We start from the raw sequence: 24,822 nt of genomic DNA, 5'->3' as shown, positions 1-24,822 counted from the left end.
GGAACCAGTTACAGGAGACTCACTTTGTGACCTCAGGAGTTATTTGACTTCTCCGAGTCATTGTTTCCTCTGTGAATGTGAGTAGCAGAAGTTACTTCTAGGGCTGTTAGGAACCACAGGTGAATTAAGAAATGTAAAGTGCTCAGAGGTCCATTGAGAGTTTAATTAGGCCTAAGGAGAGTTTAATTTTTTTTATAATAATTCTTAAAACAGCCACTGCAGTATCTAAATATGTGAAATCCTCACTAAAATATTTTGCATGAGGATTTAAAAGGAGAGTTTCTTCTTCTCTTTAACCTTCCAAACTCATTTTTTCCTCACTTCTCCCAACATCAAGGGCAGTCTTGAGAAAAAGAAACCACAGAAGGGCAAATCGAGGCTGCAATAGAAAAAGAAGTCCTGATGTTACTTTGGCTTACTGAGGAGAGATCAGTATATATGTTAAAGAGATTTTGTGGGTTTTTTTTTTTTTTTACCTCCACTAATAAAGTCACCTCTTTCTTTCCTTTCCCACCATCCACCTGAGTCACCACCAGACATATGAACTCCTTGGTAGAATGTTGGAAGGTGTTCAGATCTTTTAAGACCCATCAGATAAGAAAGCAACTTAGAAGTCAAGTGTAGATGTTGGTTTAGTATTACCAAAGGAAAAGCACTGCAAAAAAAATCGAAAGGAATGACCAGTATTTTTCCAATAAATAAATTGATCTTTTTAAATCAAATCCCTTTTTTTCCCTAGAAATGGAACAAAGATATATTTCCATAAAAATTTTGGCCATATTGAGAAATTACTTAGTGTTATTATAAGATTTGTAACTACTTTGCTGGTTTCCAGAAAACATAATTTTTATAGTACACTGTTCAACTTTAGAGAGATGTTTCAAAAATCAAGTGAAAAGTTCTCACTACCTTCTTCATAATTATGGTAGTTGAAAATCGCATGACATCAGTTTTTCTATTTGTTCCTTATTGGGGCTGTAATAGTGCAAGAGTTGTCATTGGATGAAGGGCTGTGTCTGTTCTCTTGTTTTGGTTAACCTGTCAATCTAAAGAAATAAAACTTCACTGTCTCCTGTCGATAAAGAGAACAAAAGAACAGCCAACATGAATCTATGTTCTCAGGGAAAGAGAGTCCTTGTGACAGAGCAAAAGCCCCATGAATATGGGATTGGTGTGGCAATGTGGGAGGGGCAAGGGTAGGGGGGGAGAGGGTACAAATGGTAGGGCCCTTAAAGTCCCTTCAATCCTTGACATTCTATACTCACTGCAGAATTGTGAGGAACAGAGGTGTGCTTCTGCTGATTATCAAACTAGTATAACTGGAGTCCTCACCAAATGTGCCCCATCTCCTGTAACTTCCCAGGTGATGGAAGAAGTGGCATTAGACTTTGGGAAGTGAGCAAGGGACAGCCTAAGGATATTTCCTTTAAAAATTACATTGGTTAATTTCACCTTTGATACCTTTGCTGAGGAGAGAAGCCAAAGGTGAACATTAGCAATCCCTTCTGATTTTTCCCTCTCTTGATTCAAAGGGCTAATTCTTAAGGACTGACTTCATCCTGTCTCTTTAAATTGACTGAAAGTTCCTTTAATAAGCAAGTCTCCTGTTAATAGTTTTACTATGCAAGAGCACCAAAATCAATTTATAATTTAATGGCTTCTCCTGTCAAGGACACTGCTGATAGTATTATTAATGATTTTCAAATAATACGCCATTATGCAAATCCCATCTATTTTAGGTGTCTTTGCCAGGCACCTACAGAGGTACTGGTTCCTTTTTTCTTCTTTGATATTCCAGTGTCACATCAAATATGGAATCTCTAAGGATTATGATCCAATAAACAGTAAATAATCTAAAAATAAAATTTCAGTGCTTATCTTATTATACAAACAAATTGTGTGGGGCTTCATATTTCTGACACTCATCAGCTACTCAGAGTGTAGAAAATAAAGCTATTAAAACAATAGAGGATTGGATTTGCCAAGAATAAGAAACAATGTTTTTTGGTTGTTTCTATTTATTTCTGAATGTGTGGTCATGTTGCTCTTTGGGAGTAAAACAGGTAGCCTTTTCTAAACAAAGGCTCACCCTGTTAGCCAGGCTACTCCAACCATCTCTCCTGCACTCTATGTATGCAATCTAATAAAATATGTGATGAGATACAGGAGGGGTTGGGGGTACAAGATGGAGAAAAAGAAGTCAAATGTTTTTAGGTAATATAAGAGCATTGCAACATGAAATCCATCTTAATGTACCCTATCATGAAGTGCCTTGATAACAAGTATTGGGTCATGATGTCCAGAAGATGGTAGCATGGCCCAGCCATTCTAATGCCCATCAATACTTTTCCACACTTGGTCTAATGGCTGATTGCTTTAGGAGAGATGTACAACTATAGTTTATGAGACAGGAAGATAGAAATCAATATCCAAAATGCATAAGTTTGATGACAAAGAGGATATACTTTTCACAGGTTTTTGTAGAGTAAATTTGATTTCATTTATTTATTTGTTTGTTTATTTAAAGATTTTATTTATTCATGACACAGAGAGAGAGAGAGAGAGGCAGAGACACAGGTAGAGGGAGAAGGAGGCTCCATGCAGGGAGCCTAATGTGGGACTCGAGCCCGGGACTCCAGGATCATGCCCTGGGCCCAAGGCAGGCGCTAAACTGCTGAGCCACCCGATCCCTGATTTCATTTATAATGTCAAATTCAATTCTGAAATAAAGAGCACATGTATCATTTCTTACATCTTCATTTATATGAAACTTGATGGCTTTGATCAATAATTTAAAATTTAAGGGAAAAAGGGGTACCTGGGTGGCTCAGTCAGTTAAATGTCTGACTCTGGATTTTGGCTCAGATCATAATCTCAGGGTCGTGAGATCGAGCCCCACATCGGGCTCTATGGTCAGCTTAAGATGTGCTCTCCTTTTCCCCAAGCCCCTCTCCCTCTCTTAAAAAAAAAAAATTACAAACTAATTTCTTTCTAGAAGACCTAGAAAATTCCACCAAAACTAAATAATGTCCATGACTTTAAAACTATGTGTCTATGTAAACTGATTGTTTCAAAAACTTTAGTCAGAAATGTTCTTGGCCAGTGTTCCTAGAAAAAAAATTTTTCAAGGGCAAACAAGTGTTTTGGGGCCTCTGAGTAAGTGGTAATATAGGAAGTAATTAAGCCCTTATTACTTAGAAGGTGACATTATTAGATTTATTTTCAGAGTCATCATGCTTATGGGAAATTGAGATCTGTGTAATATTTGCATTTGTCCTACTGTCTACCAGTCACTCACAACCAGAGGACCCTAAGGCTAGAAGCGCTAATGAAATAGATTATGGGAAAATTTTTAACTAAGTGCCTTGCTGTATGGGTGAAGTTGGAAAGTAGTGTAAATAGTATATTTTGTCAAAGTTGAAACTCAACTTTGGAGGGATGAAAATAACTATAACGTCATGACTCCACACCCCCCACCTTTCAAAAGAGCTCTTGGGAGCCCTCAGCTTTCATCTTTATAAAGACAAATAAAATATGAACATCTTCCCCTTGTGATCTAGGTGGAAAATCTGCTAGCCTGAATTAAGAGTTTGATTCTAGGACATTGGGTGGGACAAGATAAAAGAGTTTGATTTTATTTTGTTTTTTTTTATTTATTTTTTAAATTTATTCATGAGAGACACACACAGAGAGAGAGAGAGAGAGAGAGAGAGAGAGAGAGAGAGAGGCAGAGCCACAGGCAGAGGGAAAAGCAGGTTCCATGCAGGGAACCCGATGTGGGACTCGATCCCTGGTCTCCAGGATCACGCCCTGGGCCAAAGTCGGTGCTAAACCGCTGAGCCACCCAGGCTGCCGTGATTTTATTTTGTGATGGTCTTATACATTTATTATTTTAATAAATTTGTAATTGTATTATAAAAATATTACGTTTGGAAATACAGTAAAGCAGAATGAAGGCAAAAAAAAAAAAAAAAAGACCCATAAGCCTATCACTCACAGGTAACCTCTGCTGGTATTTTGATCTGATTTAATGATTTGTTCTAAAGGAGTGAATTCCAGGGCACAGCTCAGAGAATCCTACAGGTTAAGGCATTTACTAAATAAATATATTTTTTCTTTTCTTATTATTGTGATCTGTGTTCTTCTGCTTTTCCTTCTCATGATGATGATGAACCTCTCAGTCCTGAGTGCTATATATTTTCTAAAATCATTCCATGACCTTGGGCAGGGGTACATTGGGTAACCTCTCGGTCCTTCAGACCTACCCCATACCCACTCTGGAAGAACAAAGTCACAGTACAGACGTTTCTCAGTTGCCGTTTGGAAGTGCAGCTCGTTAACCTTGCTTTCCTCTTCTCTATGTCCCTTCTCTTCTCTTTCCTCTTCCCCTTGTACGTCAATTTCTATTCTTCTCTGTTTCAGCAAAACAATATCAGTCAAGGTAATTGATGATGAGGAGTATGAGAAAAACAAGACCTTCTTCCTTGAGATTGGAGAGCCCCGCCTGGTGGAGATGAGTGAGAAGAAAGGTGGGGGAGCTGCTCCAGGGCTGAGCCCAACAGCTTCTGCTGGCCTGTGCCACCCCTGGATGCCTGCACTCTTCAGACATGACTCACAACACACACATCCCTCCGCCTATGTAACAGGGCATAGATCTCGCCCCAGGGCCACCGTGGGCTCCATCGGCCACTTGGGCCACTCTGCACATTGCAGGTCCAAGATAGGAATTTTCAACACAGCCAATCAGGCCTCCATTTCTGGGAAAGGTGGTGCTGATACTCGCCATGCCAAAATGAAGCCAACTTTCTGATTTCTCTTCCTAAGTTGGGGTGCTTCCTGACACCAAATGGAAGCAGGAAGAATGTGCAAAAGTGGTGAATGAGAAGACCTCACAGGGGGCCAGCTGAGAGTAGCCATGATGCCCTATTACATACTTCTGGAGGTCCATGTGTTGCCAGTTCTCCCTGCATAACATCACAGTAACATGCAGCTTGGTGAACACCTAGCATGAGCGTGTGACTCCAACCATTTGTTTTGCCTTTGTCTTGTGTTCCCACAGGAAGATCATTACCATTAGAATATTTGACCGTGAGGAATATGAGAAAGAGTGCAGTTTCTCCCTTGTGCTTGAGGAACCAAAATGGATAAGAAGAGGAATGAAAGGTGTGAGAGTATACAAAGACATACCAGCGAGAAATTGTACTCTTCTCTCTCCGTGTCTCCTACTCTCACACTTAACTCTCTCCTCTTCCTCGGCTCCAAGTACTATCCTTCATTTCCTTTGAAGCTTTAACAGTTTCATCTCCCTTCCCTAATCCACAAGTGCACCCAGCAATGCCCATTTTCTTCAAGAAATGCCCACTAACGTTGATTGAAACCAGATTTAAGAAATACATGAGGGATTTCTGTAATTCAGAAGGGATGATCTAAAAGCATGATTTCTGTGTTCAGTTATTTACTACTCAGGGATCATTCTAGAATATTCTTCCAACTTCTAAATCTCCCCTTGAATGTTAGTGATAAAGACTACTTGATACCTATGAGTAGTGACAGAGGAGTCAAATGGCAGCTAATAGGAACTTTCAGAAGAATTCAATAATTATGCTTCTTTAGACAATCCAGTTTTCAAATAATATATATTTAATAGAACAAAGATCCTAGGAGAGTAGTGTTATCCACATTCTAGCATTCATTTTGGCCTAAGATATTTTATACCATCAAATATGACATTTCAAAGGGACCAGATGTAGCAAACTATAGTCCTACAAATTTTCTTTAGTAGGAATGATATGTTCCTTCAGGAAGAATTTAGCCCTTGCTTACGGCCTAGCCAGCCTTATGCTCCAAAATGTTTTGGTCCTCATAGAATCGACAAATTTCTAACATGTATACTAAAAAAAGAAAAAATAAATAAATGGCAGTATCCTTACAACTAGATTTCTTTTTAGTTGATTTGTACTTATATATTTTAAGGACAATATTTGAACAAAGAAGCCAATTTCTTTTCCTCTTTGACTTATTCCTATTTTCTATGGCCTATTTTTGATAAGGAAGGACAAGAATTTTATACCACCCTTAAAGATAATTTCTTATTTTGAATTATTACAAAGGCTTCCTACAATTATCCTCTAATAGTGGCCATTTTAAAGAGATTATGTAATTATATGTAAAATGGGCATACTACACATGAATAGCTCTTACTCATTGCATCTGAACAATTGATGACTAGCATAGAAGTTGATCAGATGGACCACTTTGTAAAAAATTTAGACTTTTACATGTAAGGAAAAATGTCAAAATATAGGACTAATTCCTATATTGACACAACATTTGGGGGAATTTAATCTCACATTTGTAAGAAACTCACTGATGGACTTCAGAGTCCATCAGAAAAAAAAAAAAGAAAAGAAAAGAAATGTATGTCTCTGACCTACTCATGTCATAAATGGTAACAGGAGCCTTTTGGAATGATGGAGAAAGGAGCACTGGGGACCCATTTTAATGCAGCCTGTTTCATATGCTTTTTAGGCAGTAGGCAGAAGAAAAAGACACTTTAGAAAACCGAGTTGATTTCTTACAAAGATGGGATCAAAAGTGCCTTATTAATATACAGGAAAAAAGCACTTACTTCTAAATGTATTCCCCCAAAACACTCTTTTTTATATAAAGGAAGAGTATCTTGGATATGGCTCTTTCAATTGTCATTTTAGTAAAATATGCCCTCATGTAAAAGCAAATTAAAATTCCTTGATAGCACTATGTGGTTTCACACCCTCCAAGGGGTTTCTTGGAACTACAAATAAAATACTAACTTCTTTTATAAAGTATCCTCTAATGCCACTCCCATTAGCAGCAAAATGGGGCTGAAAACATAATTGTAGCATTTCCCTCCACATCTACTGAAGAAATTTATATGATATGTTTAGCTAGGCAGCTTTCACCAAAATAAAGTGCTACTGTATACTCTGGGTTTAAAGCACCTAACCTGGAAGACAAATTATGGATGTCTTCTCCTCTAGCCTGCCTTGTCAGTGTCCATGGATCTATGTGTCCACAAGAAGTATAGTGGTTGTCCAGTTATAATATGCAGAAGTTATAGATAAGGACACACAAATAAGTGCTAATTCCTGGGACTCAAGTTTTGAGAATTTAAGAAACATTACTTGAGGGCCAAGGAATACCATACAAAATAGAACCTCCAGATCTTGGGCCAAAGTCCCCTTCAGGCAGGGCAGCCAAAATGGAGTTTCCTGAGATGTTTTATCTGTTTTCATTGAACAAAAGGTATAACACCTGAGATCCTGGATGATTTAAGACTTCCATATGTTGAAGTCAGTAACTCCTGGGCAATGTTTAATGAGGAAGACTCACTCAAATGAGGTTAAGATTAACTTCATAAAACGTTTCTACTCTATTGGTAAACTAGATAGATATACATACTATATGTAAACATATATAGTAGAAATGTTTTATTAAATGCCAAGAAATAAGAGATGAGGTGAATTGTATACATATATATCAGTCACACACATTTTTAAAAAAATCAGTGTTGGGATTGTTTATTGGAAAATTCCCATTGTCACATTTCCTTGGGATGCACCCATGTTAGCAGTGGCTTCCTACCACTGGAATCAGATCTGCCTGGATTTCTTTCTGCTGATATTCCTCTTACTTTCATTATTCATCTGGTCTCTTATTCTGTGTTGTCTTTGTCTGTTTCCTTCACAGCCCTGTTATTGAATGAGCTTGGTAAGCATTTCATTTCTTCCATTTCCTTTCCATTTCTCTGGGTGATTTTCCATGAATGTCAGGTGATACAGTAGTTTTCTGACTTTTATTTCTATTGATTTACTAGCGAGATTGTTGTTTAGGGCCATTAACTCATTTTTGTGTAGGTTAGATAGCTTATATTCCATTTTTAGTTTATACAATCTTTTTTAAAAACCAGTGATTGCTCAGGGATACACAAGAATTAAATTTGTGCACTAAATCCCATTAATCTTAAAAGAATGAGTAGTGATTAGATCATGAATGGATATTTTCAGATCTTTCATAATTGTAAATATAATCTGGCAAGTTTTTGTATCTTGGATGGGTGGTCAGGCAGTCCAATGTCACAGGTATTTGTTATTTAGCATGTAAGTTAAATAAATTGTAACATTTATTCTTTTTTCTTTTTTAGGTGGCTTCACAATAACAGGTAGGAATTTTTAAAGCTAATGACGTCAATTTTTGTTTTGCTTTCTGTTTTTGCCATATGTTGTTTACATTTTTAAAAATCATTTCTCATTTTTTATTTTCTTTTAATGAAGGAAAATACCTGTATGGTAAGACAGTTGTTTTTTTTTTAATGTTCTTCATTTCCCCCAAATGCCTTTAAAAAATCAAACCAAAACCACATTTTATGTAACCTACCTTAACATTTAGCTGTGGCACATGGTGTGCTTTTGCTGATTTTACACATTTAACATTTTACACATTAACTGTGTGTTGTATTTATGTACAAACAAATTTGTATGGAGAACCTGTAATTGTTCACATTTTGATACTGGTCTATTTGTAAATATTCACATAGCACTGATGATGTGTGGCATATTCGGCTATATGCTTCAGAGCACCAGACTAAATAAGACAATTGCTGGCCTCAAGGAAACTTAGCAATTGACATCCAGGACTGTTCCATGGCCCAAACTTCAGCTCCTAATAATACATGATGCCCTGTTGACAAGAGAACAGGGCAGTCCCTTCCCCTCATCCCAGGACACCAATCTGAGCCCCTTTGGGAAATTCAAGCATTATTAACATGACCACTTGAAGTACATTACAAAGTGCTCTATACAAACCCAAGATGCCACTCAAAAAGTTTAAAACTTAAATTCTTACTGGTATCCAGCCTGTGTAAATCACAATACTTAGTACAACTCTAAAGTTATTTTCTTGTGTACAGAAGGAGGTGTCTCCTTACAGTTTCCTCTCTTTTGACCCTAAGTATTTTCCCACTCTTTCAGAATCATCTATGCAGATTTAGAGAGAGAAATATCAAATGGCAGGGGTAATGTGTCTGAAGCTGCAGGTTGACGGTATCTCTAAAGGCATCCTAATGGCCACGGCATTTTCTGATATATTGTGGAGATATCACTTCTGTAATTATTTTTTTTTCTGAAATCAGCTGAACCAAAATATTTAAGGAAGGAAATGCTCCTTAAAATTCCAATTTTTGCAAATGCCATGGTAGGGAAGTTGAGGGTTAATTAAACCACTGTCCTTGTAAATTCATTATTAGCTAGTTCCAACATGCTTCTGTCCAAAGTAGAACTTTCTGAATACGAGCAATTTCACAGGGGCTCTTTTCTCTCCAGTGTTTCTCTCCCAACACCACATTTAATGGCAAAATGATCCACACTCTCTCAGAGACATGCAAATTGAAAAGGATGAAAATGTTAACAGGACAAGCCCTAGTAGAGGATTTTTAAAATCTGAACCAGCTGAAGCTCTCTCCCGGGTCAAATCTCCCTGATTGTGCACTGCTGAAGATGCTATTTTTGAACATAATGCAGGAATTTACATTTATTTTAAAAATTGTTATCTTCTTTTTCTCATCCCATCATTTTAACTCACTGAAGCCTTCTTGGAAATATTCTATTCGTGGCACCCAATAAGTTGGTTATCCTTGTGAGATTTGAGGGAGGTGGAAATTGGGCAAAGCAGCCTTCATGGCTTCTGAAGTAATTAGAAAGAAAAAAGCTAAACATTGTAGAAATATTGTAGTGTCTAGCAGCATCTTCAGCACTATGCAGCCTGATAATGAGATCTTCACCAAAAATCTTTGGCTATAGAAAGCCTTGTTAAAATGCATTGATGTATTTGGATATTTTCCTGTTTTCCTTATTGAATATGTCAGAATTTTGCTTTTAGGGCCTTCCTTCCACATCACTTGAAGTATCTTCCCTTTTAAGTATCTAGGTAATAACAGAATCCTAGTTTTATTTTCTCAGAAACTGCTCATATCATGTTTTAGAATATCTGTCCAGTCGTGTCCAACATTTCCTGCTGTGGACATATCTTGCATTTGAGAGAACAGAATCACTTCCTCCAAATATTTCTATCATTTCATATACTTAGTTCGTTAAGTTCTTTCTTAATGGCTTCAATTTGAAATAACAGCTTTTCTATTGTTGCCATCTCTTCCCTACAGTTAGAACAAGATAATGTCCTAAAGCTCTCTGGGAATTTCTACATTGGCCTGTTCTTCTCTCAATCCAGGTCAGAGAGCCTGGGATCCACTCTAGATATACAGATGCCCTGGGGAAGTTTCTAAAACTTAGGTCTACACAGTGAAAAGCAGCTTTAAGTCTAAAGAACTTTTCTTTGAAGTCAATTTGAAGCTTTGAAGTCAAGGCTTTGAGATGTAGGGGCAATAGAGAAGAATTAATCTAGCCCTTGGACACTGCCTGCAGCTTTTATGTGGTCTTGTGCAGCTAAGTGTGAAAATCTAAATTTGAAGCAGGATATATGGAAATTGAAAAAGTCATTTGGTCCACAGCCCAATATATTTCAGAGATTTCATTAGTTGTGGACGTTAAGTGCTGGAGGTGATTTTGGAATTCGCAAATCTTTGTGTGTTGCTCCTAGACCTTGCCTCGTTGAAAGGCCCTGTTGGAACCTATGACCTCATTGTCCCTTGACCTTTTAGCCATATAACATGATAACCCCCTATACATTATAGCTTGTTAGAGTTTGTAAAGCAATTCTTATTGATTATATAATTTAATCTTCAGCCTTGCAGAGTAAGAGTTTACTGTTCTCACTTATAGGGAGGAAATGAAGGTTGAAAGTGATTAATCAGTCTACCCCCACATCACCCATCTAGGGTTCTGGCCCTCTGACTTTAAGTCCACAGCCATTTGATGTCTTTCATGTCCTCCCTTTTTCAATCTCTTTATTCCTACCTCTATCTTAACCCGTTGGCAATCCAAAGTCTAGATATGTCCTATGAATGCCATCAGTGTGAATTCTAGTCAAATGAAACATGAGGGGGGCCCCCAAAGGGGGAAACTAGAGCACATTTATTTGGATTGTTTAATAAAATTAAGTATTCTGGTTCAATCTGTTTGTCTAATTCCCCAAACAGGCAGTCATAGAGTTATAAATTTTTTAAAAGATTTTATTTATTTATTCATGAGAGAAAGAGACAGAGAGAGAGAGAGAGAGAGAGAGAGAGAGAGACGCAGAGACACAGGCAGAGGGAGAAGCAGGCTCCATGCAGGGAGCCTGATGTGGGACTCAATCCCGGGACTCCAGGATCACTCCCTGGGCTGAAGGTAGGCACTTAACCACTGAGCCACCCAGGGATCCCCCATAGAGTTATAAATTAAAAATCAATATAGTTCTTTAAAGGTTGCTCTCCCAAATGTATTATGGTCATCATATAGACTTAACAAGGTCCATGGCGGTTTAAGAAAGCCAAAGTATGAAAATTCTGAGAGTTTAAGACATTTCAATCACTGCAGTACCTAAGGTAGAGGAACAAATCCTTTTCAACTTTGGCTTCATTTACAATTGAGGAAACTGAGTCTCAGAGAAGAGAAATGCTTTCCCCAAATTTAGATGGCAAGCATATGGCAGAGTTGGCACCAAGTCCCAATCTCACAATTCTCAGCTTAGTTCTAGGTAGCTCTTCATAGAAGCCAGCAGCAGGTAGATTTGGCAGTCAGCTGAGCCAGGAGTTTAATGAAGACCCTCGGCCTAAGTACCCCCACAGTTACTGTGATGATAGCATACCCTTGCAACACCTACAGTATATTAAACATTCTCCTGTACGGACTGCTCAGGAAATAAATAAACATGTCCCCAGATGCTTATGTTACTCAACCCTCAAACAAACCTGTAATACAGATGGAGCAGGTACTACTATCCCCATTTACAGGTGGGAAAACTGGGGAAATGGCCTGCTCAAGGCCATGTCATTGGCACCAATAGGCTGCCAAACCAGGTTACCTGTCATTGTACTAAGTGCTTTCCGTTGTTTCATGATGCCTCTAGAAGCAATAACTTGAAGGACAAGAATACTCCACTTCAGATGCCTGCAGGAATCTAGCTGCACCCCCTCCCAAGGAGTATGTGGCTCATTCACATAATCTGGTTTGACTCATAGAACACTTGACCCATTTATTTGCTCACTTCTGCAGCCTCCATAGGAGTGGCCTCTAACTACTCAAACCCCAAACTAACACTGCTTGTGATATGTGCATCTGGGTGTGATGTTTAGCTTACTAATTCCACAAAGCTCTGGTGGTAAGCCAACACAGTCCATCCTGCTGATTTTCTGCCTATCCTTTTCGCTAGGCCAACCTGTCTTCCGGAAAGTTCATGCTAGAGAACATCCGATTCCCTCTACTGTAATCACCATTGCAGGTACTCGTTGCATCATGGTCCTTGAAAAACCACAGCTTGATTAGCTTGAAGTTAACTGCCTTCTGATTGTTCTTTAAGTCTTTAGACATTAAAGTAACACAATTTGGCCCCCATCCCCACTAGAACATTGCTAAATAATGCAGTGGCTTCTCTGAAGCTCCAAGTATGGAGAGTCAGCAACAAAACACAAACCTTTCCACGCAGGACAGGAGGCATGGTAGAGGAAGCCATGTGGACCTGCAGAGAAGATTGACCCCCATGGCCTCTCCTTCTCAAGTTTCAATATAATCCAGATTTCTTACAAATCTTGCTTCTCAAACATGGGTTGTTAATTCCAAGTATAATGCAGTTTCTTTAAAAGCAGGCTGTATTTCTTTCTAGAGCCTGCCTTTCTTGCCTCCCGGCAATATGCTAGCCACATATGCACAGATGATGGTACATCTGTGGAGGTTCTCCAAAGGGAACACTGCCAAGATGACCAGAGGATCACACAACCATCCCAGATCCACTGTAAGCTTAGAGCCCGGGCATCTCTAAGTCTGGATGAGGACAGGGATATTTATTCCTCAGTCATCCCCATCGCCATCACTGGCCATGGTGGTAGAAACATTTCCTCCTTTCCTCATCCTCACATCCCACTTCCCAACTCCATAATCATAATACCCAGACCTGACTACAGACTTGTTACAGAATATTCTCATGGAAATAAATAGGCCAGTCTTTTTAGGCTCTCACCAGAGAGGCCAATCAGGTGCTGAAAACTGTCAAGAGGTCTCTACTTTCAGACTTGTCAGCACAGATCTAAGTGAAGGATTAAAATAACCTTGAGCAAATTGTCCCAGTGCTGTCCTTGTACCCCTTCCCAAATCTGACATTGTTGGTTAAGATTAAAGATTGCAACTATGTGAAAGAATAGCAACAGTAGCTCCTCCGGTGCAGACCTGCATGTGGCTTGTACAGTTTTCTAATAGGGAATCTCACTCTGAGCCCTTCACCTCTTAGAGCACTGCTGCTTCAAAAAGCAGCTGAGCCAGAGAGCATTAGCAGCAGCTTTTTCAGAGATCCCAGATACCTATTAGCTTCTGTTACTTGTCATTTGCAAAATCAATTACTCAAAAAGAAGGAAGGTCCTATACTGCTGGTTTTATCACAGGATAGTTTTATGTCATGTCAATATGGATTTTAACAGTAGGTATTAGTGTATTAATTATCCATTTGATCCTCAAGTTGTATTAGTTAAGACTCTGATGTTATGTGACTTATTATCAACTTCTCCATGAAATATGGAGAATTTAAAAAGTATACATGTATGTGTGTGGAGAGACAGAGGCAGAGAACGAATTTTCTGTCTTAGAAGCAAAACTAAAGCCACAATGTGCTGTCACTGGGCATAAATAAGGAGGTGAAACTGGCTTGGCCAGAGTAAAATGGACCGTATTTGCTCCAGCATTCCAAGTGAAAAGGAAATCAAAACAAAACAAAAAACAAAGTGAAAAGGAAACAAACATAATAGACAATCCAAAAATAGGGTGTTAAACTATGTCCCTAATCAATTAAAGATATCTACAGAGAGGACACTTTTTAAAAAATAGACCCAGCTCTCCTCTTTGCCAGGATCAAAAATCTGTACCATAGAACTAATTTATCAGTATCATGTAGAGCAACAATAGGATTTATCCTGTTGCCTCCTCTCTGCTGCATATCATTCTGTCTTAAATGTTCATGACATTTATTAAGTGAAAATAGCCCTGACCCTTCTGTGACATTATACCTTTGTGCTTTGACTTCTGTCTGCATGGAAAGGCCCTTCTTCCTGTACCACCTCCTGCCCAAATTTAGCACCACCTTCCCCTGGTAAGCTTCTCTGCAGGTTTCAACGCGAATTTCATGTATTTCCTCTTTCCTGAAGCCTTCCCTGACTCCCTTACGCAGAGCAAGCTGCTTCCCCACCCTGATCCCTCAGCCCTCACCTTGCTACACTAGAAGTTGTCCCATCTCTATGCCTCACTTCCCATGTGAACAATGAACAAAGGATTTTTATATGCATAGAGCAAATGTCATGAACTAGTTACAGACATAATGGCACCAAATAAGCATTTCTTCCTGATCAGAAGGATTGAAAGATGATTTAAAAGGGAATAGCCTTTTTAATAACTGTGATTTGATTTGATTTACTACCATGTCCATGTATCTAATACCATGATCCAAATAATTTCATTTTGTGAAATGTGGCATTAAACAATGCAACCACCTCACCTTTCTTTTGTAATCTCCCCGATTTTCTACCTAAGTTGCCTTGAGTCCCATTTAAAGCAACTTACCATTTATAAATAAACAACAGAAAAGAAAGCCAAAATAAATATTCTCTCCCAGTGGCTTTGCAATTCAAATAATAAGCCCAGGTGTTCTTCTGGAAAAATAATTTTAATTTGATGTACGTCTCTAAGACATCCATGTTCAGCCAAGGTTTTGAACAGACACTAACATAACATACTGCTTAGAAACTACCACTAACCTTTTCCTGGGACCAAGGATCAGAAAGCAGTGGGAATCACATTGTGATGGATTTGAGCACTGGGTTGATTGGAAATCACAAATTTTAGCCTATCACTTCCTTGACTACACACACATAATTTCAAGGACAGATGTTGTGGACACCAGTTGGAACCCTTGTCTTCTCTTGGGTCATAACTTCCCAAGCCTACTATAAAACACATTACAACTTCTACATTCAAAATTGCAACTCTCCTTTGCATCTGCTAACTTTCAGCAGTTTTTGGCCAGTCCAAAATCACTTATTTTTAGTCTTCATCTAATTTCTTTGGGGCCCTGTGAAAACTGGGGATAGAAAAATCAGATCCTAAAGTATTCCTTTAGGAAGACACTATTGAGTACATATTAAAGAATTAATTAATATGCTACTTTCTACTTTTGCCTTGGGTTTATTTAGACACTAGGTTATGTAAAATGCTAGCAGTGTCCCTAGCGTATCTGCTCCATGCCATAGCAGTGAACAACTGGCCTTGGAACCAGTTCTCTACAAAATTTGCTAGAGCATCATATGGAACCACCACAGCAGGGTCCTCAGCAAAGGGAAACCATGTCTTTGGAGGGAATGGGAGGTGTGGACCCCTACAGAGCTGATACCTACATGCAAAAGGCAAGAAGAGTAGGCTGTAAATCCCTCCCCTTCTCATGTTTCCTCAGTCAACAGATTCCTACTGCAGGCAGTTTACCTGGAAAGTTCTAGAAGCAAAGGTATCAGCACTGAGGTCTTTCCATACCACCCATACTACTTCCTTCGAGATGAGGTACACTTGACTTGACTCTGAGGGGAAGTAACCAGGCTTGTTCCAGCATTCTGTGCCTGAAGGGTAAGCAGGTAGAGTGATTACAGGAATAGTGTTTGCCCTTCACATGTGCATGGCCTTTTCAGTCTGGGATTTATCTTAATGACCTTCACAAAAAGAGGAGCCATCTGTGAGCTTCCCCCCGCCCCTTTAATGGACTCTCAAGTCCATTAACATTTTCTTAACACCCACTAGCCTCTCCTGGAGTGTCAGCTACATGGTGGTTCTGGAAATAATCACACTCACATGGTGAGTAGTATTAACTCCCAAAGGCATCACCTTTGCCCTCCCTATTTACTTTAAGATGAACGTGGTCAGGGTCTTCTTAACAAATTTGAACTTTCCCCCAGAGAGGATGCCTGAAAGCACAGATATCTCAGTGAAATGGAATGGATGTTTTGCTTCTTCACTGGCAACAGGAGCTCTGGTTAAGATCAGAATTTCCCTTCCACCAACTCTTTGGCCCTGGAGCATTTTCTGTTGCTTCTAGAAAGTGGAGAGGAGGAGGCCAGATTCCTCCACCCCTTGAGTCACTCTAGTACTTTTTATTGTGGTTCCCTCAGTCACCTGCTAAAGGAATGTGTACAAACAGCCAGATGAACCAGCATCACAGGAGACAGCCAGTGACTCCCTCAGAATAGATAATGTGCGGGCAGGGTCTTTCTCAGTGATATGCCTATATGAGTTGCTTTCGTGATCTGCCACTTTGGCTTGTGCTCAGATTGTGGGTCATCCTATCCACTTGCTGTCAACAGTGATGCACTGCCTGACATGCCCAGCCTCTGGTCAATTCTGCCCTCCAGACTTCTGATCTCACCCGAGGGACTTTGAGTAGGTCATTAGGGCTTCCTTTCTTCTTGGTGTTCTTATAGCAGAATCCAGGGATCTCCAAATAAGATTGAGCACATTGCTAATTGTCTCGCCCTTCCCTTTTCACAGAGGAATATGATGACAAGCAACCGCTGACCAGCAAAGAGGAGGAGGAGAGGCGCATTGCAGAAATGGGGCGGCCCATTCTGGGAGAACACACCAAGCTGGAAGTGATCATTGAAGAATCGTATGAATTCAAGGTATGCTTACCAATACTGCCCACAGGGGAGGCTAGGCCCATCTTGAAACCAAGACTGCTCATAGTGTTAGCAATTTCTGGGCTGGCTCATTAACTGAGAAGTTTTTCAGAGCAGAACTGAAATTGGAAAGTTGACAGGGAACCAAGGGGCCCTGCAAACCAAATGGTATCAGAGCCAGGGTTCAGCGGGTGGGATCCGTCACTACACAGGGTCAGGGGTGCCCCAAAGGGAGGACTTCTTCTGAGAGGATAGCAAGGAAGAAGTAAAGGTAGATTCTGAGAGATTGTTATGTGTGGGAGAAACCAAGTTCTATTTGAAGAAGCAAATAAATTCATCAAAAGCAAGGCACTTACACTGCTGACAATTAGGAGGCTTTTGTTTTGGAAAGGGATGGTAAGCTATCTCTATAAAATATCCATCCCATTGACAAGTTCTCATTTATATTTAGTCCTCCTCTTCAGATCCTGGGTCGTATTAGCACAATCGACATACTGAAGGTATATAGTGCCTATAACCAGAAAGTTTACAATTGAGCTGATAAAATTTGATTCTTGGTTCTCTGGATAATGAGAGTCATTTTTCAGAAGCTAAGTGGATGGGTCTTAGGATGAGCTTAGTATTTTGAGGTGAAACTTCCTGTCCATCTTAGCTGGTCCCTCTACCCCATCCCACCTTCGATTCCACCTCGTCCACACAGCCCTGACATCTGGGAAGACCCCAGGAGAGCCACACTTTAGTTCTGGAGTGGGACATGGAAAGGAACATCATTCTCTGGTTTTCCACAACCACAAACCCAGAGTGTAGATTTATCTTCCCTCACTTATTTTTCAAAAGCAGACTCTGCTCCTGTTTGCAAAACCAGAATGAGGATCCCAAAAGGGAGAAGCAGGCCAGGAACTTGGAAACCTCAGTATTTTTTAGCTTGATGTTTCATAGTAGTGACTTCCTTTTTTTTTAGCTGGGTCCCTGAATTATTTTAAAAAATTGGTTCACAAACTGAGGTGCCTGATAGGAGACAGGTAGAAAGAAAAATGTCTTTTGCAATTAAAGTGGGATTTTTTAAAGGATAAAAATGCAATTAGACTTTCCCCTTCAGGTTGCTACAAATCACTGTTTCTTTTGTTCATTGTCACGGAAAGAAGGAGCAGGGGTAAAGACGGTGACCACTGCTTTCTAGGCAGACCCCAACTGTCAGAGCTCACCTGTTGTTTGATCTAGAATCAGCCTTACTGCACACATATGACTCGTACACATACACAGGTTCCCTGTGATTCTGGGGTACCAGATAATTCAGACTGTCCATTCCTACGGACCAGTTTGTCCAGATGTATCTAACCTCACTCTTCCTCATGCACCTTCTTTTCACCTAGAATCCGAGCTTCCTCCCCCACTCAGGGCTCTTGTGGGGAATAACTGTGTGTTCTTTCCCTTATGAGACAACCTTCAACTTTTACCTTTCATGTACCCATGGCTAAGAGGAACAATCACAGAGACTTTCTGCAGGAAGCATTGGGTTGGGTACGGCAGGGCACAGTCTTCCAGGCAGCAAGGCTTTCTTGGGTCCAAAGTTTTCTCCAATGCTCCATACATTTGAAAGTCCCCCAATTTCCTTATATAAGTTCACTTGTTTAGGGTTCTTAACTTCCTAGAATAGTTCCTATAGACTATTTCCTCCCACCTCCTCAAAATTCATCAGTAGCTACTGTTAACACAAAAGGGAAATTGGGAACATGTTCTCGAAATGTCCTCAAATATCAATTTTGATATTTTGTTATTCTTTTAGGAAATTTCTTTTTTTCTAGACCATACTTATTTTAAAGAACTTGTTCAGAGCTTTACAGAACTGTGAACTGCATTAAAGACCAGAATATGACACCTCACAATGTCCAACTCTGCCCCTACCCACTGGTTTCCTGTTTACTATGTTGTGACTAAGAGCTTGACTTTCCTGACACCCATTGCTAAGAGTGAGGTTATAATAGTCGCTTCCAGGGCTAGGGCAATAAGAATGGATCACTGGCCTACAGGAAAGAGAACAGAGGTGAATAGAGATGGACATGTCCAAGTTCAGGTGTCCAAACTTCAAATTCATTTTATTCGGTCCCCCCTCCTCCCATAGGTCAAGGGAGGAGATGTATGCAAATTAAGTCCTAGGAAGAACCCAGGCTGTCCCATAGTTCCCCAGGGTTAACATGAACAAAGTTTATATCTACCCTGGGCTTCTTGTACACATAAATTTTAACTTTCATTTATTTTAAAACTTTGCTCTTTAGAGATATTCCTTGAGGCACGTCTGTGTAACTCTTACAGCAGTTTATCTCTTTATTGTTTATTTGCCAGGTGTTGGGATTCTCTGCCTTGGCATCAGAACAGAGGGCTCTTTTGGGGAGACCTGTTCCACGTTTCCATTACATTTAGGAAAAATCAAGGTCATTTCTTGTAACATTCTACACAGAACTTTGAGTTGGCATCAGCCAAGGTACTCAGTGGGCTCAATAAAATGGGGCTGAGTCCAGAGAAAAAAGACATGCTTGTCATGTGCTTCAAGTTACTGTGGCCAAGAGCAGTGACGGGTATAGCTATTATCAGGGCCACTGGCAGGACAAGACACGAGGCTAGGGGCAGAAAAGGTCACCACCCTAAGGGAACAACCTAGCAGAGAATGCTGTTGAAGGTACAGAGTGGGCCAGCTGGAGATGGGCCCTTTCATGTTTATTATCATCTCAATGTTCAGATGATGCTTGTGGAACGAATGCACTTGACATTCTGATGGAGCTTTAGACTTCTGTACAGGCTGCTCAGATCACATTTTCCTTCCTCCCAGTTAGCTGATAACTTGCTCCCTCCCAAACCATAGTCAATTCAGGTACATTGCATTAAACATGTATGGATTTTGGCCTAAGAAAAATAATGTGTGTTTTCTGCCTCTTTGCAATTAGTGGGAATTCGAGGATGCTCTGACAGTAAGTGTGGACATGTGGTAGACTAGTCCATGTGGTAGTTTCTCTGGGGAGAGCAGCCTTACGTCCTGGAAGTGACCCTTCTCCCTGTAGTTGCTATGACGTGTGGTAGTGCTTTGGGTACATCTGCTTGCTTAGTTTGCCTGTGAACGTTTGGCTGTTCTATTGTTACCTTAACTGACATTTAGAAAGCTAGAGTGTGCTAATTGTATAAAAAAAAAGGTGCTTAAAAAAATCTAAGAGGAAAAAAATGTTTAAAGAGAAAAGTAAAGCAAAGCATGGGGAAATTCAGTGCAACATCAATTGCAATGTTGCCTAAACCATATGAATTAACCTTTTCTTATTTGCGACCGAAGTACAGTTAGAGTCAATTCTCTAAGACCTGCCAGGCTGACAAAATCAGGAGCCAAAGAAAAATCTATTTATTGATGCTCATGCAGGAGCGATCTTGGGTCTTTGCTATCTGGCCGCATTTCATTGACAAACAAAAGTACGATAATAATAGTCTTTAGTTCCATAATCTATCTGCCAATTCCAGCTATTCAGAGATATGTAATGCTGAGCAGGTCATATATTAATTCAGTTGTGGGCAGCATCCTATAGGTGAAGCCAACAGAGAAACAAGTTCATAAAGCATTCAAGGGGAAGGGATGCGCTTTTGCAGCATCTGCTATTTTAAACACTGAGGCCATTCTTCCTTGGCCATCGGGCAGGAGAGGAGGCTCATATTTGCTATGAAGAAATTTCTATTTCAGAGTGGTTCCAAGCAAAGACTGTACTTGTTTGCATAATCGTGACACTGTTTGATGTCAATACTGTTGTTCCAAGCCTAACATCCACTATCCTTTGTAGAACTCTGAGGTTTCAAAATCAACGAAGTCTTAGATTTCCTGAGGCTTTAACCAACCCAGCAGTTATCATCTTATTCTTTCCAACCATTCTAGAGTACCGTGGACAAACTTATTAAGAAGACAAACTTAGCCCTTGTGGTTGGGACAAACAGCTGGAGAGAGCAGTTTATTGAAGCCATCACCGTCAGTGCTGGTGAGTGCCTTTCTCTGCTATGAATTACAATGGTCCAAGCTGAGCTTGCTTTTCCTACTGTGACCACTTGGTCTGGATCAAAGCACCGAAGAACTTTCAGGGTAAAATTAAAAGAGTTAAATGTACTTGTAGCATACCTGCGCATTTCTGAGACTGATTTAGACTGTCTCGATGAAGCAAGTGTCTCAAACCTGGCATTCTTCTCCATCTACATTGTGTCTTTCTGGAAATAGACCAGATAAATTTAAAGACTTGTGTGTCTCTAACTCACACCCAATCATGAGGCTTTGTCTAGAAAATCCCCTGAAAGCAGGAGAAGTGGCCAAGTGAAGGTCACAAAGGAAGCAGCAAAATCATAGGTGGGATAAGGTGACGTTAAGACACTTCACCACTGCCATCTGTATCATTTTACGCTCTTTTCAGCAACATCCAACAAATAAGCGTTTCCAGTGGCTCTTAGAAGTGGAAATAGAATCACATTCTGTTTCTTCCTGTATAAGCAAAGGACAGAGTCTTATTTAGGAAAATCTTACAAAAATGAAGTTGTTTTCAAACTCAGGGAGTCAGAGACCTGAGAGAATTAAATATAGAAGGAAGTATCTTTTCCCTTGATTGTCATACCTTGTCCACTGCCTGTATGATTTTATAAAGACAGAGGAAGGTCCTTCCCCAAGATGCACGAAAGCAGCACCATTATGGGCTCCCCTGCCCCCCAATTCTTCTGCTCCATCTATACTGGTTCTTTCTCTTTAACAGTCCCCAAAGGTTCATCTTCTACTATTGCAGCTAATGAACAAAACTAGAATTTTTAAAATAGTGATTCCCACTGTCAAGTATGTAACCAGCATCACTGGCAGTTGAGCCATGACTTCTAACACAACCCCCCTCTTTCCAATCTGCCCCAGAATAATTTGACAAATCCCTGAAGTGCTGTGGGAACAGAGGGTGGTAAAATGTTTGGGCCTTTTTATTATGAGTGCTATTTATAATCATACTTTAGTTTCTTGAAATTGAGTATACAAAGGAAATTTATGCACATTAAGTGGTGGGAAATTGCTTGGAGAGCAGATTTAGAATTTACATTGCCAATTCTACTTAGGGGAGGCGATAACCCCGTCTTTAGTCCCTTTGGCCTGCCATTGCAAAATACCAGAGAATGGGTGGTATATAAACAAGCTCACAGTTCAAGAGGATGGAAAATCCAAGATCAAGACACTGACAGATTTGGTATCTGGTGAGAGCCTGCCTCCTGGTTCATAGACAACAGCTGTCTTCTTACTGTATCTTCACATGGAAAAATGAGCAAGAGGGCTCTCTGAGGTCTCATTCACAGGGCTTTGCCCTCATGGCCTAATCACCCCCTAAAGACCCTACCTCCTAATACCATCATACTGAGGATTAGGTTTCAACATATGAATTTGGGGGTGGGTTTGAGGGGGGGGGCACAAACAGTCTACAGCACTCCTACCTTATGGCTTTTGTTTTTCCATAAATCCAACATTAGTTTCTGAGGCATGAGCTCTACTCCATCTTCACAGAAATAAAAACTAAAAGGACAAAAATAGCTTGAATAAGAAACTGCTGACAAGGCCAATTGAAAACATTAAAAATAATACAATTGTTTTATGGGCTTTAATATATATCAGAATCAGAACATTAAAAACATTAAAAACAACATAAACTTTAATGAACCATTCTCAACGGTTCCTGCGTTTCCTCTGGCTGCAGATATGTGAGTGTTTATATAATGGTCACAAGCTGGATATAATTAATTCATGTTTCTACATGTCAATCACTGTTCTTGGAGGAAGAGATACCACAGTGTGAGACACAGACAAACATCCCTCCCCATATGGAGCTTATATTCCAGTGAAGGAGATAGTAAACAAAGCAAATAAGAAAATAAAGTGTATGCATGATGGTGAGCTTGTTGTAGAAAACAACTAAGTCATGGAGAGAGACAAGAAGTATATGTAGGGGCTGTAATGGACTGTGGCCAACAGATGCCATCAACAGACACGTTGATGGCGCATTTTCTTTTCTCGCAGTGGCGTGGGTTTGTATTGGTTTATTCACATGTTCTTGTAACTCTCAGGGACCAGAGCAAACATTTTATGGCCACTCTTTGGCAGTAGCAAAGGGCAGCCTTCAACACTGAGAGAGATTATGCTGTGCACAAGTCCAAAGTTGTGATCCTGATCAGAATTGATATAGAATGAAACAATTATAAAGATGCTAGTACTTCTTTACTTTAAAGGGGGCAGATTTGGGTTTGCAAACATTTTCATATATAATGTTGAATTAAATCCTCTCCAGATTGTATCTCATAGGTATTAGGATTATCCTTATCTTGTAGCATCTGAGCATCGGCGAGGCAGTTATAGCTTTGGAACAGTGCTCAGAGCCCCAGTCTACCAAATACCAGTCCAATGGGCTGTCTACCTCCCTTAAGAGAGAGAGGTTTCAAATGAGGGAAATTGCCCCCCACCTCTGTCTTCTTGAGGGACTCTGGTCTTGTCACCTTTCTTGGTGCCATGGTTTCAGCACTCTGGATGGGACAAGTTCCTACCCAAATCCTTTGAAGAACTGTTGTTAATGAATGCGATGTAAAACCTCTCAAGTGTTCTTATTTGTCATGCAGTAAATTGTGTTTTGTGTTTCTAAATGACTGCTTGGGAATAACACAAAATTGCTCAGAAATTTGCAGGCTGCTGGGTAAATTGACCTTATTTACAATTTGGAGACAAAATATCAGAAAAGCAAACCCATATTTTATAGGCACTGAATTACATGAAGGGCAGTTAGAAAGCTCAATGTTTGTCATTTTGATTAAATTTAAGTGTCTAAAGAATGTTAATATTCTTCACTCGTTAAGTGGACAATAAAATTTGTAAAGCAGCATTTATTGAAAACAGACTTTCATTGGATTTTGAGATTTCATGGCTAAAGAGTTGAAAATCAGAACCATTTGCCTTATTAAAAATATTAAATTCCTTTTAAACAGCTCTTCTGAGAGGCTTTTTCCTATGCAATTTTCTGTGCAAAATTGAGTCTATATATCTTGCTAAACTAAAATAATAATTTTGGAAATAGGATTTTGCCTCTGTTTCTCACTAATAATATTAAATTTAGTTTCAGGGTAACTCCTGGCAGTCTTTTTGTTCCACTGCTTTTCCTGCTCAGTATCTGGGCCTCCTATGACCCTATCGTTTCTGAGAACTAAGTTCTTAGAGTCTAACATTTGAAGAGTTCAAAATTCATGAGACTCCAGAGATTAGGTAGGGATTCAACAGTCATGTCCCTGCAGCTCTCCTTCTGTTGCCTCCTGAGTGGAATTCCAAGAGCAATGGCGTGCAGCAAGTTAAGTGGCTGTCAGATGCTTGCTAGGCAAGTCCAGTACCATCAAGTACTTCTAAGATGTGTCAGCAGATGCACTTAGAAGTGAAGCTACCATTCACTGCATGTCCAGTTTGAATTTTCCCCAAGTCCTCTTTTTTTTTTTTTAAGATTTATTTATTTTAGGAGAGAAAGCGTGTGTTCACAGACACGTGCAGGAGCAGGTGAGGGACAGAGAGAGACGGAGAGGGAGAGGGAGAGAGACTTCAAGCAGACTCCACACTGAGAGCAGCACCCAATGCAGGGCTTTGATTCTATGACCCTGAGATCATGACCTGAGCCAAAACTAAGAGTAGGATGCTCAACTGAGCCACCCAGGCACTGGAAGAAGAAATCTTTCTTCCTTGCATCTCCACCCAAGCAGAATGGAGGGATGACCTTAAGAAATTGCGTACCAGCTGAGATATAGAGGAGAAACAGATATGTCAAGGAAGAGGGCAAACATTATCTGGGTAAAGAGAACCAGATGTCAATGCTGCCAATTCCACAACCACCCTATTATTGTTCTTCACAACAGTCTTTTTTTTTAATTTTTATTTATTTATGATAGGCACACAGTGAGAGAGAGAGAGAGGCAGAGACACAGGC

At 39.9% G+C, this 24,822-nt stretch overlaps 1 protein-coding gene across 9 annotated transcripts in view; it reads left to right on the top strand.

The window, feature by feature from the left end:
- SLC8A1 (solute carrier family 8 member A1) overlaps window positions 1–24,822 on the top strand; it is a 378,498-nt gene that overhangs the window by 307,078 nt on the left and 46,598 nt on the right. For 3 of the 9 annotated variants that reach the window (XM_055327409.1, XM_055327408.1, XM_055327414.1), the window contains exons 3-9: window positions 4,423–4,529; window positions 7,729–7,749; window positions 8,183–8,200; window positions 8,313–8,327; window positions 12,346–12,414; window positions 16,704–16,834; window positions 20,739–20,838. In XM_055327409.1, the coding sequence (XP_055183384.1) occupies window positions 4,423–4,529; window positions 7,729–7,749; window positions 8,183–8,200; window positions 8,313–8,327; window positions 12,346–12,414; window positions 16,704–16,834; window positions 20,739–20,838 (461 nt within the window). Of the gene's footprint in view, window positions 1–4,422; window positions 4,530–5,059; window positions 5,164–7,728; window positions 7,750–8,182; window positions 8,201–8,312; window positions 8,328–12,345; window positions 12,415–16,703; window positions 16,835–20,738; window positions 20,839–24,822 lie in introns of all 9 variants that reach the window. The other 6 variants (XM_055327411.1, XM_055327415.1, XM_055327413.1 and 3 more) reach the window with 4 other exon arrangements.

Source organism: Nyctereutes procyonoides, unplaced genomic scaffold, assembly GCF_905146905.1.
Source record: "Nyctereutes procyonoides isolate TBG_1078 unplaced genomic scaffold, NYPRO_anot_genome, whole genome shotgun sequence".
Lineage (NCBI taxonomy): Eukaryota > Metazoa > Chordata > Mammalia > Carnivora > Canidae > Nyctereutes > Nyctereutes procyonoides.
Note: the sequence above shows the minus strand (reverse complement) of the source record. Positions and strands in the feature narration are given on the sequence as shown.